This window comes from Alligator sinensis, unplaced genomic scaffold, assembly GCF_000455745.1.
Source record: "Alligator sinensis unplaced genomic scaffold, ASM45574v1 scaffold1240_1, whole genome shotgun sequence".
NCBI lineage: Eukaryota > Metazoa > Chordata > Crocodylia > Alligatoridae > Alligator > Alligator sinensis.
In genome coordinates this window covers 19,979-35,296 of record NW_005842245.1, presented here as the reverse complement: position 1 = coordinate 35,296, position 15,318 = coordinate 19,979, and the positions used below count along the sequence as shown (strand labels likewise).

At 39.0% G+C, this 15,318-nt stretch overlaps 1 protein-coding gene across 6 annotated transcripts in view; it reads left to right on the top strand.

Annotated features, from left to right (window-relative positions):
• LOC102386022 (multidrug resistance-associated protein 1-like) overlaps window positions 1-15,318 on the top strand; it is a 67,114-nt gene that overhangs the window by 43,683 nt on the left and 8,113 nt on the right. For 5 of the 6 annotated variants that reach the window (XM_025208698.1, XM_025208699.1, XM_025208701.1 and 2 more), the window contains 9 exons: window positions 193-412; window positions 957-1,050; window positions 1,100-1,160; window positions 3,624-3,779; window positions 5,880-6,079; window positions 7,202-7,328; window positions 11,268-11,369; window positions 12,053-12,196; window positions 14,050-14,208. In XM_025208698.1, the coding sequence (XP_025064483.1) occupies window positions 193-412; window positions 957-1,050; window positions 1,100-1,160; window positions 3,624-3,779; window positions 5,880-6,079; window positions 7,202-7,328; window positions 11,268-11,369; window positions 12,053-12,196; window positions 14,050-14,208 (1,263 nt within the window). The remainder of the gene's footprint in view (window positions 1-192; window positions 413-956; window positions 1,051-1,099; window positions 1,161-3,623; window positions 3,780-5,879; window positions 6,080-7,201; window positions 7,329-11,267; window positions 11,370-12,052; window positions 12,197-14,049; window positions 14,209-15,318) is intronic. The other variant, XM_025208697.1, reaches the window with a different exon arrangement.

Genomic DNA, 15,318 nt, shown 5'->3' with positions numbered 1-15,318 from the left:
ACGCCCCTTCTACCACAACAAATTTACCAGCCAAGACACTGCTCTTCAAGCTGCCAGGCTGCATATCAGAAGTCGGATTGGTATCGGCCAATATGCCTCCTTAAAAATTGGCTATTGGTATCAGCCCCAAAAATCTCTATTGGTGCATCCCTAACAGTTTCTATAAATAATACATGTTTCTCCTGTATTTAGACGGAAATGTCAATTATTTTGAAATATCTGCAAGCCTTTGGGTGGCTCTGGATATGGTTAAGCCTGGCTGCTTATTTAGGTCAAAACGCATTGGCCATAGGACAAAATCTGTGGCTTAGTACCTGGACAGCAGAAGTAGAACAAACGAATGACTTGACAGAATGGAAACAGTTACGAGACAATAAACTCGGCATCTATGGTCTTCTGGGACTAATACAAGGTAAGGTTAAGCATACATGTTCATTATATTTTCTCTGTATTTTCAAAGTCTAGTTGCCTGAATATTTTTATAGCTTAGTAAGCCTACAGTCAGTATTGCAATTGGTAAGATAATGACAGACAACACTGGTCATATTTTATAATGGGGAGTGCACATTAGACTAAAGGCTTCTCATGCAAATTAAATGAAGGATTGAAAAGGCAAAGTGGAAGGAAAAATATACTAACTACTACCAATATGACTATTCTTGGAACTAAGCACTGTTGTAGCAAGGAATTGTTATTTTATTGGTGGTACGGACTGTCCGTTTTCCATGAATGGTGATATCACATCTAGGGTTAATATGAAAGCTACATATATGTGAACAGAAGAATAGACTTTCCTTTGAAGTTGAATTAGTAAGATTAACACAATCGGAATAGATGCTTGGATGAAAACAAGCATTATAGTGAACGTGCCAGCCTGAAGTTTGATCTTCTGGCAAGGAGACCAGAACTTACTGATGAACAAAAAAAACCTGAGACTCTTTTTATTTATTCTCAAGGTCTCCTAGTATGCTATGGTGCATACGTGATTACCCGGGGATCTCTTTCTGCCTCTCGAGTATTGCATCATCAGATGTTAGACAGTGTACTGCATTTCTGCCTCTCGAGTATTGCATCATCAGATGCAAGACAGTGTACTGCCCCTTCCACTCCAGTACTTTGAAACTAATCCAGTAGGTCAAATCATCAACAGATTCACAAAGGTAAACAAAAGAAACAAATTAAAGATGTTTCCCATTTTTGAAAGCATAATAGAGAACGGTACCTTTAACTCCACATAAGGATTTTTAAAATAGAGTAATTAGAATCAATACCAGATGCTAAACTACTGTTCCATGTTGAAAGAAGTCTGAAAAAATTATATAGAATATGTTTCTGTAAGGCAGAGGCTCTTAAAATTTTGCTGCTAGCTGTGATCATTAGTTATTCAAAGCATATGCAGCTCTCTTAAAACCTGGAGTTTAAATTTAAAATCTTGTTGATAACCTGATTTTTAAACAATTAGAATTCTGTAGACCATAATACTTTTTTTTTTTTTTTTTTTTTTTTTATATAAAAGATGACAGACAACTATACCAAAAGGACACCAGGGTGATACACTCAAGTTCTCGAAAGTTAGAGTGGGATGTATTTGGTAGCCATGTTTTATTTGGTAGCCATATCTTTGGATTCCGATTTTTGGCTAAATCGGAATCCAAAGATATGCAAAAAGAAATGCAAACTCTTGGTTCAGATATGTTACCATTTATTAAACCAACTGTGAAATTGCAAAAAGTTAAATCTTTTTCTGCAAGCTTTCAGTCTCACATGCCCCTCATCAGGCTCAGGGAAAGTTAAAGATGGTAAAAAAGTCCCCATATGTAGGAAATAAACTTCATTTTGCACAAAGGAAGCTAAAGCTGCAAATCTGTCCCTCTGGGTCCATGAGAGTGTCTTTGTGAGGTGCTCTTTGTTTTGCAGATCAAGCAGGATTCCTTCCCTGTTGGTGTCGGGTGACAAGCAGGGAGGTGTAGACATTTTTGCAAAAGAGTTAGACTGTTTTTCTTAATGAACCAATACCTCATCCAGTGAGTACTCCTTGGCTGGAGAACGACACCCTGGCAGAAATGTGGCCTTGCAGAGATATTAGGCAGTCACCAGCAGTTCTTATCTGTTGCTCTTTGGCAGAAGCTACAACCATTGAGGCACTGTGTGTCTGGACTCAGTCTGGCCTTTGGATTTGGTCTAAGTGGTCTAAAGGGGGGATGGTTGGTCTTGGGCAGGCTCCACTCCTCCATACTCTTGCCTAGCTATATGCATAGAAGTTCTTGGTGACTAGACCCCTTACACATATGCCAGGATCCAAAAGATTGATGGTTGCCTACTACGTATAACAAGAATGCTCCCCATTCCTGAATACAGACAGTGACTATAGTACAGATTTTTACTATTTGATTTTAAAAAGTGAAGTATAATAGCCTATTGTGTGTGCTAGACCTAAAGAGAATACATTATACCTGAAAACAAACAGAATTACCAACTATTTAGATTTGGCAGCTTCTTTCTGAGTGATAACATGAATAAGCAGCTAAGACTTGAATCTGCTTTCTTGTAATGCAGGTTCTGTTTGTAGCTTGTGTAACCCCTCAATGGGTTATAAAGCCTTTATTAGTAGTAAGGATTGTTCAAAGGTGTGGAAAAGCAGAGGCCCTGAATCTCATTCGGCCATAGACTATACAGGCAGGCAGTATCGGCAAGAGTAGCTGGGGGAGCAGCCAGACAAGCCCCAGTTTGAGCTGGCAGCCCTGGGAGAAGCCGTGGCTCATCTGGCTGCTCCCCTGGCTGAGGCAGGAAGTGCTGGCAGTCTTGGGAGAAGCTGTGGGGGCTGAGGGGAATGATCAGGGAGCTGATGAATCAAACTGGGAACTGCGGGGCATCTCCTGTTCGTTCCCCCAGCCCCTGGTCATTCTCCCCAGCTACCAGTTCAATCCCCTAGCCCTCATGGCTTCTCCTGGGGCTGCCAGTACTGCCTGCCTTGCCCTGGCGGCGGGACAGCCAGATGAGCTGCAGCTTCTCCCAGGGCTGCTGGCTCAAGCAGGGCTCATCTAGCTGCTCCCCCAGCTGCTCCTGCCAGCACTGCAATGACTGCCTGTACAGTCTATGGCCGAATCTCCAAATCGATTTGGAGGCTTCCAATTCGATTCAGAGAGATTAATGGGTCTCCCGATTTGATTTGGATTCTGAGTTTCGGCTGCCGAATCTCCTCCAAATCAAAATTGGCTACTGAAGCTTTGCACAGCCCTAGTAAATAGTGCTTTAGAGAGAGGTAGTAAGCTGTTTTAGTCTGATGTCAGGTATAAGACAGCAAAGTGGCATCTTAGAGACTAACTCATTCAAAAATGCATAAGCTTTCAAAGCTAGCAGCTTTCACAGAATACATTGAAGTATCTTTGCCTTTGTTTCAAATGTTTCAGTTTGTTGTGACAGAGTATACCCAGCAACAAATGGGACAGTTAGGCATCTGGCAGGAAGCTGCTAGCAAACTCTACTGAGCAAAATTCATAAGAGTGTATTAAGATATTTTAGTTGTTTAATTTCCTTTGCCAAGGACACTTCCTAGAGAAAGATCTGTAACCAGTTTTGGTGAGGAGATACTAAAATTATTGTGTGTGTGTGTAACATCACAGGACATGTTTATGGTGGATGTGCGCTTTCATTACTATTTACGGACCTGGTTAAACTGTACACTAGATGTTCTTGGGACCATCCTAGTCATCACATCTGCTTCACCACTCTTCATATTGATAGTTATACCCCTTGGATACTTATACTTTACTATCCAAGTAAGTAGATTAATTTATTAACAAGAAATAACGTTGTGTTCCATATTGTTTAGGAATGGGGGTTGTCTATGCTTAACATTAAAAAAATAATAATAATAACCCAGGGGTGGGTGTGTAAATTATGCTTAAAAAAATACCCAGACCTCCTCTTTTCAATGGGTTAATCTGCACATGAGCTTTATTGCAGAGTTCACTAATTAGCTTAGTAGTAAAGCGTCACTGTCTACATGTGCACTGGTATTAGGGCACAGTAAACTAATTAACCCTGCCATAAAATAGTACTGTCAGGGGCAGTACTATCTTACAGTGGAATAATTAACTGTGCTGAAACGCACATTTAGACAGTGACTAGGCAGGGGCCAGACTCCTGGCTGCCAACTAGCCACACAGCTCTGTAGGTTCTGCACCCTCGTGCCCCAGCTGACCCCTCCACTGTCCAACGCCACCACCTAGAGGCCAGGACCCCACCATAACCCCTGCCAGCCCAGATCTGCTCTGCCACAACTCAAATTGCTGCTGTCCCAAGCACATGTGTAGATGCTGCACCTGGGAACAATTGACTGGCTCAAACAGCTCTGGAGTTTGTTTTGCCTTCATTTCATGTGTAGATGCACCCAGTGACCCTTTTTGTTGCTGAATAATCAAGTGTTTCAGAGGGAAGAAGATAATTAATATGTAATACCTTGCAAACACAAGTGGTATTCTGTCATGCCAAAAAAAATGAACAACTTTTAAACTAGTACTAAAATGTATATTAGGCTTCACACCAGTATCCAAAGCTTCTGCCTATGTTGATCTGAACCTATGTTGAATTTTCTTACTGTACAATACTTCTTTGTCGGTTCCTTCTTTCCCTATTCCAGCTTTTATTTGCTTATAAGATATTAGATTATTGTAGATCCTCTCATTATGGACATGCAGATTGAAAGGGGAATACGGTTTTTATCTCGTGTGAGTTATTGACAGAGTGATACGTTACCATAGGCATAGATTAGCTTTCACTTGTACAGGGTAAGAGCAGAACAGCTACTACAATGGCACTTTCTGCAGGAGAGCTGGGGTAAAATAAAGCCCTTCCCCTTTTTACCTTGCAGTCCATAACTTAAGGTAAGTTGTTAAAGAAAGAATGAGTCATGGAACATAGGTAAACAAGAACAATCATGGAAAAAACTTAAGCAGGGTGTGTGCTGCTTTGAAACAACATGGGTAGAAATTCACAGCAAGAGCCTTGAATTACTACAGGTGATAGTCATGAATATCAGTTAGAGTATGGAAGAATAGAAATCTAAAAAACTACCACAAAATGAACCAGTAATTTAATGTTTAAGAAAATCTATCCTTTCATCAGCTGTTTCCCTTGCTCTACTCCAGGGTCAGTTGATGCTACATACTTTCACCATTTATTTTATGATAATTGACATACAATCCAGAGCAGGAAAACATTAGCAGCAATATGGTTGAGGGGCACAAAATGATTGGCTATAGTCTAAGTCAAGGAATTTAGAACTGACATGATATTAATGTAAAATTAAACTTGAGACTATGTGAACAAAATACAGGAAATAACAATTCAGCAGCTTTCCCAGCAAAAAAAGTTGTCTGTCTCTGTGCATTTTAAAACATGAATGATTAGAAATTATATTATTTGTATCATTAGCCCTCCCAGAAATGTGCATACACTCTTATGTTGCAACAGGCGTGTTCTTAACTCAGGGCAACTAACTTATATGAATAAAAATACCAGTAAGAGTAAATTTAGATATCAGTTTGGGTTTTCAGTTCAAATTCATGCCTAAAGGGAAGCTTGTGATTAAACTTGAGCTGTTAACCTGAACTAGTACTAGGTTATTTTTTTGCTGCTATTTTAACCTGAGCTAGTTAGATTAGACTAAGTTGAAAATAGACCTTTTCCACCTCTTTACCTCCTCCCCAGTGTAGATGTATCCTAAGACAGACATTGTTCTCCTCTGAATTAAAACTGTTGGCTATCACTTGTTTATAAATATTAATTTATATAATTTTCAGCTCTGTCTTATTCCTGATGTTTGAAGACTGTGTGAAAGAAGTTTGAAGTTGTTTTTTTTCTGTTTGTTCTGTCAGAGATACTACATAGCTAGTTCACGACAAATCCGTCGGTTAGCTGGAGCATCTCACGCCCCTGTTATCTCCCACTTCAGTGAAACTCTCTTGGGGGCACCTACAATCCGAGCATTTGGACATGAGGAAAGATTTGTTAGACAGAACAAAGATGTGGTAAATGAGAACGTGGTTTACTTCTACAACAATGTCATCTCAAATAGGTACTGTATAAACAATCTGAAACTTATTGCACATCTTGAGCCAAAAACCTGCCCAGGCTGGAATCAATAGCCACGTAAAATTTAAATTCAAATGGAAGTAGAATCATTGTGAAAGAAGAAAAAACTTAGTAAGTTTAAGTACTATACTTATCCAGCATTCTTGATTGCCGATTTCAGAATTTGCATCAAGACATTAAGTTACATCCTACACAATGTGCCATGATTAAATTACTTTATGGAAATAATTGTGTATCATCTAGGACAAGAATATTTCACAACAGTAAAGCCTATTAATAGCTATTGGATTTTAAGAGCATTTTAAGTTGTGACTAATTTTTCTTTATGTGATTTTATAAAAGGGTGTTTAGAAAATGTATATTTCATAAGTACTGCACTTAAAAGTTATTCCATGCGAAGAGATCATTTGTTAAAGCTGAATTTTAGACAAGGCTGTGTAGTGTTGCTTGAATGCATCAGCTGCATTTGGTTAGAACAGGTAGGTGTTCTCCAAATTACTGAGAGCAAGAGTCAGATAAGTTGATGATGAGTGTTGGAAGATCCTGTATCCACTGATTTCCAGATGATAATGAGAAATGCATTCCAGGTTAAAAAAAAAAAAAAAAAAATTATAAACCGAGTAAAGTAGGTTTTTTGTATGTTACTCTGAGAACATTAAGAGTGAAATCCTGGCCCTGTGGGGAAGTTATTGGGAATTTTATTCCACCTCCAACAAACTGTCATGTACAGATCCAAGAGGGAATGCTTAATTCTGAAGGAGTAAAAGAGGCCTAAAGTTAGTAGACTATAAATCAGGGCTATAATGGGAAATCAGCTCCCATCTTTTTCACATCAATAGGGAGTTGTGTAACTTAGAGAAAGGAGCCCTAGACTGGAATTCAGGAGAACTAGGGCAGTTCCAGGTCAGTTCCTTTCTGTGCCTCAGTTTTCCTGTCCGTAAAATGGGAAGGATGGTACTACCTACTTTGGAAAGCACATCAAGATCTACTTTTGAAAAATGGAAAAAAAAAGTGAAGTAATTGTTTCATCATTATCATTCCAGATTAAAAACATTTAGCAAGTAATTCATCATTTTAATTGTTTTTCTGGCTACAATTACTGCAGGTGGTTGGCTGTCAGGCTTGAATTTCTAGGAAACTTGATGGTTTTCTTTGCTGCATTGTTTGCAGTGATGGCTGGAAGTACAGTGAGCTCCTCTGTAGTGGGTCTGTCAATATCTTATGCACTTAACGTAAGTAATAATACAGTTTTATCCTAATTCCCTATTACAACTGTTTTACTTTAAATCTCACTGATGTGACAGAGCCAATCTTATTCTTACTATTATATGCTTTCCTTTGAATTCCTGTTAATTCTTCAAATGCAGGGAGTACTCATAATTCATATTTTATAAGGTTTAATATTAATGGTTATTGTTTAAATATAGTATTTAAAAACCAGTGTTGCTATACAGTTTATTTTTAGCATTTTATCGGATTGGGAAAGGATAGTCTAGTCAGTCTCATATCTAGATAAATATTCACTTACTGGCACACTTACATAATGCTGCAGCATTTAGGATGCAGACACTTGAAAGGGGAAATGTTAGTTTAAAAGCATTATGTTTTAATATTAAACTATTTAATAAAGATGGTTTTCTTAAACCTAGGTTTCTGAAAAGTAATACAACTTAGGCCATATTTGATCTAGATTTAATGAGATGGACTAAGTCTGAATTGATTAATGACTAGAGACAATAAAAACTTAATTAAAGAGACTTTTAAAAATGCAAGATGTGTATATAATAGACCTAAACTAATATAATCACTTCATGGTTTGGTCCTACTTCCTACCTGTTAGTTGTAGCATCACGGTGTCCAGGTACCCTTGTTACTGACCAAGACATAATTGTGTCAGGTGCTGTACAAATAAAACAAAATAATGTTCCCTTCCCTCAATTGCTGACAAAAGCCCACAAACTTAGGGAAAGAAGAAGAATACACACACAAGTCAAACTGATATAGAAGTATTTTGTTTCACCTTTAAATAGGCACAGTTTCAAGACAGAGACTGCAGGAAAGCTAATTCACTCACTGTTAGTTTTGTTAAGTTTAATTTTTACTTCTTACAAGTAGGGTGTTCTTACTTAGGTCTTGCTCTCCCACTCAGGGTCATAGTGGTCATAAGATTTGGTATCAGGAAGGAATCCTTCCCTTACATCAGACTGACCTGAATTATGATGGGTTTTCCTTTCCCCCATACCATGGGGCGCAATCCTTTCCCAGGATCTATTGAACACAAATTAACCAATTACTTCTCCAGTTTTGCAGTGCCAGGACATTGATAATGTTCTCATATCCCTTGCTTTTACCTGTGGCACATCATGGGGTGCAGACATAAGTATCAATTAAACCATTCTAAGAATGTCACGGATTGGGAAGCAATTCACAATTGTCCCTGGACAGAGGTGTCTATATGTATACTGATAAGGGTCTAAAATAGATACAACCATCACCTTTTAGAGATTGCATTGCCACCAAAACACCAGCCGGGGGCAGTAGAGTACCTAGACCATCATGTCATTCATGTGTCAGTGCCTGGAGTTTCCCCCGGATTCCCCTAGAGGGGGAGGAAGACCTGGATTGGCTGAATGCCCAGAAAGAGGAAGATGTCATTGCTTGCAGTTGCAGTTTTCTGTTCCCTCTTCTCAAAAACATTAAGTTAAAAAACTGGTTAGGTTTAATAAAGAACATTGTTACACTTTACTAAAATCCATGTGGCTGACTGGGCGTATACAGGTGTGAGTGTGGGCAGGGAGTTGGGGGACAGGAATAGCCTGGACAGGAAATGGACCCTGGTTCATTTGGAGTGAAAATGTAGCTGAGGCATTGCCAGGGTGCTGGGTGGGAGCAGCTGTTTGACCCTCTGTTTGTGGTACACTGGAGACTGGTTGTGATAGGGGCTTCCCAAGAGCTCCACCTTTTTTTGTTTTTGTAAGATGTGCTTTAGAAAGCATTTTGAAAATTTCACTTCCTTGTACAGACCCTGTGCTGCCAATCCCAGGCTCATTCAGGGGGCACCTGTGGAGCTCAAATTCTGTAGCAGGGAGGTAAAATTGACCAAATAGCTTCCAGGGCAGGGGCTCAAGAAGCCAGGGGGGTGTTGATAGGTCCTGAAACACCTTGCCTCATGGACACTACAAGCAAGGTGTCCAGCCCCGCCTGCCCAAATCTGAAAAGCCCTCTACTCCCACTGCCCCTTGTCCCAAATGAGCCCAAGACCAACAGCACAGGGTCCTGCAGGGAAAAGAAACTGACAAAATGCTTTCCAGTTCAAGTTTTGCAAAAAGGAAAAAAAAATTCTAGGGGGTTTCCAGAGCACCACAAGCAGGGAGTCGCACATCCCCCCAGCAACTCCTTCACTCTTACCCCGCCTCCCCAGATGACCCTGGGACCCAGCAGCTGCAAGGTCCATAACAGGAAGAGGACATGGACAAAATAGCTTTCAGGGCAGGTGTTGAAAAGCCACAGAGTTCTTGGGGCAGTCCCTGGAACCATTAGCAGGACTTCACACAAGCACTTGGCTACCCACTCCCTGCCTAGGAGCCCTAGCAAGGAAGTGAAACTCCCACAAAACTGTCCACTTCTCCACCCCTGTGGCCTTGGCAACCAGTGGAGTCCTGGCTGTATTCTAGAGCAGACCCTTGAATGCATGCATTTTGTAGGGCCAGTGGGGAGGCATGGCATGGTGGTCAGGAGCAGTGCCATTTGGGATGCCTGGAGGACTGACCAGCCACTAGACACAGAATGCTATCATCATCTAACATTGAGCTTTTTCCCAGAGAACCAGATATAAATAGTGCTAGATTTCCTGGTGTGCTTCTGAAATGTTCCAGGAAGTTTAAATAACATGTTTAGAGTCTAGGGGTGCCGGTGAACGTACCAGGAGGCTGCTGTGACACACTGTAATAACAGCACATTGGAACAGACTTGATTAATTGAGTCTGCTGGAACGTGCTATTTAGCATGCTCCAGCCAGCCTCTGTGCCCCTTATATCAGCATCCTCACGCTTCAGAATGGAAGCAGGGTCACTTTAACTAAAGATCATTGAACAAGCTTTAATTAAAGGGGCCCCCATCACTATTTTGAAGTGCAGGAATGCTAACACATGAGATGCTGTGGTGTTTTAATTAGAGCAGCTCCCCTTCCCCCCCAGCTCCCTTGGAGCACATCTAAAAACACCCTTCAGTTTTAAAGTATATTTAGAACCTTTAAGTGTTGTCTGTCCACACCCCATAGTTTTAGATAGTGTTTTAGATATTACTCCTTGTGATTGTGGTTAAGGGTTTGAAGTGACAATGTTGGGGATTCCTTTGGTTAATAGTTACCTGTCAACACCCTATGATGTTCCACCCCTATGTTCCTAGGGGACTCAATGTCTAGGACCAACTTCAATAGCTTATTTGTGCTGCATAGAAAAGCATGTCATTTTACAGCCACCATGTGGCAACCTTGAGGCTCAAACAAAATTAGTGTCTACTATAAACAGACTGGGCTCAATAGCACTAGTACCAGCAAAAAAAACATTAAAAAAAAAAATTCTTCACACTTGATGATAGAAGTGTTTTGGCAGGCATTGTGGTGCATTGCAGCTGCTTTGTTCTCCTTTCCTTAGAATCTTTGGCTACAAAACTTGCATAATTTATCCAGATAGGACTGCCCCAGTACACAGGGTATACTGTGTACATACAGCCCAGGGGTGCCTGAAGCCATACATTCGACTTCTGCAGTAGACCAAAGAAAGGGAACATTAATTGAGAAAAGGATTAGTCAGGGCATGCTGTGCCGTATACTAATCCTGAGCTAGTTTTTCAGCATTTTGTAACAGTTAGCAGCTGACAACTTGGAGTAGTCATCAGGCTGTTCTACTGCATGTTCTAGATTGAAGTACTCAGAGAAACACCATGGATTAACGTAGTAAAAGTGGAAGCTTAAAGCCAGCTTTGTATACCAGCCCTTGATTTGTGCTTTGTATCATCCAGGACTACCTAAGCTTCTGACGTGTATCTTGATGCTCCCTGTGATAAAGTTCTTGCATTCCTAAATTTCTAGGTCTACTATATTTCATTTTAACAAAGCCAAGAATCTTTAACATTCTGTAGTATAATTTTTTATTTACATCGGTCCCTAGATAACTCAAAGTCTGAATTTTTGGGTTCGTAAAGCATGTGAAATTGAAACCAACGGAGTTTCCATTGAAAGAATTTGTGAATATGCAAAAATGAACAAAGAGGTGAGCATTTTAAACAGAGAAATTGAAGTTTAATAGTGAACTGAACAGAAGTCAATTACTCTTCTCTATTTATGATTGTTCACCTTGTCTTTGAACAGTGTCTTGTTTCATTTAAAGTATTTGGCACTGGCTATACAAAGTTGCAGGTAAAAAGGTCCAGACTACATCTTATTGACAATAGTGGGTGCATAAAAAGTAACCTATTTATAGCCATTCCTTTATTTTTCTGATCAGCCTCCTGTTTCCTCTGTATATTGCCCCTACTTCAACTTTACAGAATTTGTTTTACCCCAGTAGCATAAGGGAAAAAAATAGTTGAGGCTAAAGATGTCAGAGTCTGCTTCAAATCTCAGGCCTATGAATTGGCAAGATACTACAATGTAGCACTCAAGCAGTTAACCTTGCTCTCCAAGTGAGCACATACAATCTCTGAATTCAAGGACCCAGTTCCTGAGAAAAATTAATCTGCATATACTAATGCATTTTTAATGGACAATCCAAATAACCACCTGGGTGACTCATTTCTCAATTCATTAGACTGCAACTGAATCATAGCATGACTGTTTGTATTGTTAACATTTTAACCCGTTTGCATAAATTTTTGAAGTGGCTTGTAAAAATGTAAATATTGCCCACTGAAATATTGTAAATATTGCCCACTGAAATATTGATTTTAATTTCAGGCCCCCTGGTTAACTTCTAAAAGGCCACCTGTGGGATGGCCCAGTAAAGGAATAATAGAGTTCATTAATTATCAAGCCCGGTACAGAACAGATCTTGGTTTAGCACTGCAGGAGATCTCCTTTCAAACACGGAGTCAAGAGAAGGTACTGTAAATGGTATAAAATAATACAAAATAGATGGATTTTCCCGTTAACTTTCTGCATTCAGTAGACTGTAGAATCCTAGTCTTCTGGCAGCAAGCTCTTCCAATTTAACATGACAGCAGGTATGTACATTTTCCTGCATGGGGGAAATGTATTAACTGGTAATGACTTCAAAGGAAAAGACAATGGAAAGAAAAAATAAAAAAAAACAAATTTTCATGGAAGAGCTTTGAAATGACCAGGAAAAAAAGATATTATTGTTAATTTTCTCTCTAAAACATTAAAGGGGGGGGAAGAGACATCCATAAGCTAACATTATGTATATTGTATTTTTAATTAAGTGAAAAAGCATATTGGAAATTAGTTGTAATGTAAAGCTCTGTAAAGGTTTTCACTCTGGAATGATTCAAGGAGTCATAGTTAGAATGATTCGTATTTGGCACAAACATAGCTCATCATTTTATAAATGCTTGTACAGTCCATAAGAAAGGGTAGGTTTTAATTTACATTTAATTAATATTGGTATTACTTACAAGGAGCCAAAGGGTCAGCTAACTTAGAAACACTGGACTAAAAAGGTTCTCCTGCTGATGTAGGCACCCCTTGTGAATTTATCAGACTACCAGGAGGGCACTTCCAGAACTCAGTTGCCTAAGAACTATTTAAGCATGGCCAGCTAATACCCATTTGTTTTTACGTGAGATTTTACGCAGTAATATCAGCTGAAAATCTAGACTGTGATTTTTTTTTTTAATAAAGCAGCGTTTAAGGTCAAGATGTACTGTAGTTCAAATACAAATGTACTTGATAAGAGCTGGCACAATGCTGTGACACATTGAATGCCTCACATTAAACTAATGCAGCCAATCATGTCTTTAATTGGATCTTGATATCTTTTTGTTCTCCCTTTTAGAAGCAGGGAGGGAAATATTTCCTTGTCAGTTTTGTCTGTGTCTTACATGTGGTAAATGACTTCTTAGTTTTAAGTTACATTAGCATGAAGCAAATGGAACCTTGCATTTTCTTGTTTGAAAACCTCAGCAGTTATATTAGTACAGGTCCAGCAACAATATGAGCAAAGTCTTGGGCCAATGGAACTACTTGCATGAGTAAGAATTTATTAAAGTAAGAAAAGAGGATCACAATCTGGCCCTAGATTACAGTGCTGCTGCTTTTCTGGTAGATGAAACCTTTGAACTTTTGAATTAGATGACAAAATACTTTTAAAGAGACACTTCCTTCCACAAAATAAAATAGGTAGTCAGGAACCTGACAACACTTTCTAAGCACATTATTACTTGTCATTATTTCAACAAGATTGAATTTTGGACCTCTTGATTGGGATAGGGTGGGGGAAAGTCATTTTTGCTTTTTAAAACTTGGGTTTTCTATACAATGGCTGCTGACAGATGTGGAACCCCTCCCCCCACAAAGAACACAAAAAGCACATGCTTTACTGGAGGAAGCAGTGTGTTAGTTCCACCCGACTCTGCACCATCTGTATCGATTGCACAAAGCAGCAGAGCTTTTTTGGTGCTTTTAGCTAAAGCTGATTCAATCACCAAAAATGCCCCACTGTAGCACCCAATGTATACAGACATTGGGCGAGCTGGGTCAAACTAATGTGATGCCTCTTCTGGGCATGCACTTGGTGCAGGGGCATGCCAAATTTAAAGTAAAGCACCATTTATTTTTTGGTTTTTTTGGTGGGTGAGGGGTTACATCTATAAGCAGTCAATGTTTAACATCAATAAAGAAAATTGAAATAACTTATTTACTAAAGTATCCATTGACTTATTAGCATCTTACCTGAGGTAGTGGAAATGACAATTTTTTTTTTAATGTTGTTCCAGGTTGGAATTGTTGGAAGAACAGGAGCTGGTAAATCAACACTCACAAATTGCTTATTTAGAATTCTAGAGAGAGCTGGGGGCAAAATAATTATAGATGGAATTGACATATCAACTATTGGACTCCATGATCTGCGCAGCAATCTGAACATTATTCCACAGGTAAAAGCCAATTTAAAGTGAACCATGCTTTTCCCATCTATAAAAAGTTCTAAATATGAAAGGCTGAAACTGTCAGCATGTTTTTATGGCTTTGAACTTCAGCTCTCTCACTGGATCAGAGGCACAGTGTTGGGTGCACATGGTAATCTAGACATTATTCTTCAGAGCTGGTTGTATAACAACGTCTAGAAAAATAAATCAAATCCATATCGTCATTTGTATTCAAAGAATCTTGAAGTGAATGAGATTAATAGAATTTATGCTACCTTGGAAAAAAAAGTGTGTATAATGGAGTTTAATGGCCTTAGCTGGAATAACTTGGCTTCTCCAGCACCTGCTGGTATGTATAATCACATGCGATGTTTTCCCATATCTCTCAGCTAACTTCAAAAACACTAAAATTATTATGTGGAATTAAGGATTCTATTGAGGATTTAAAATATGTAAACCAATGAATAGAGTACATGGAGTCAATATGTGTATCTATATTCATTTTTTCTGATGTGGTCTTTCAGTTATTTAAGGCATATTGTACATTCCTTTACTGATGTGAATTAAATGCAACTAAGCCCTTTTTAATATAACTTCATTAGGTTGAAAGTCATACAGATATACTGATTGAATTAAAACTCTTGATATTAATAGCCAGTACACAAGTTGTTAACTACATATGAGTTTTGAAATTGACAGCCTCTTCCGTAAGTAAATTTCTAAACTAACATTAGGATTGGTTACACTGACTATTATGAGGTTACCCAACACCTCCCATTATGAAACCTGGTTCTCAGTTTCCCTTTACTTTTCTACACTTGAATACTTTGAGACTGAAATCTACCATGCTGGATATCTGCCTTAGAAGGAAATTAAGAAAAATCACAGCTAAGATGGTTCAGCCATTTCTGAGAATGATGCGAGGAAAATGTGTTTTCCCCATTTTAAATAATTCCTTGTGACATTTACTCCAAAGTGTGTATGCCCCTATAGTTTGGAACAAGCACTAATTTTAACAAGTACAGACTACATATCACAGGGCATGCCCCCTTCCTTGTGTTTGAAAATCTGTCAAATTTTGGCCAAACTAAACTTTCAGAATGAAGTTGGGGGGGGGGG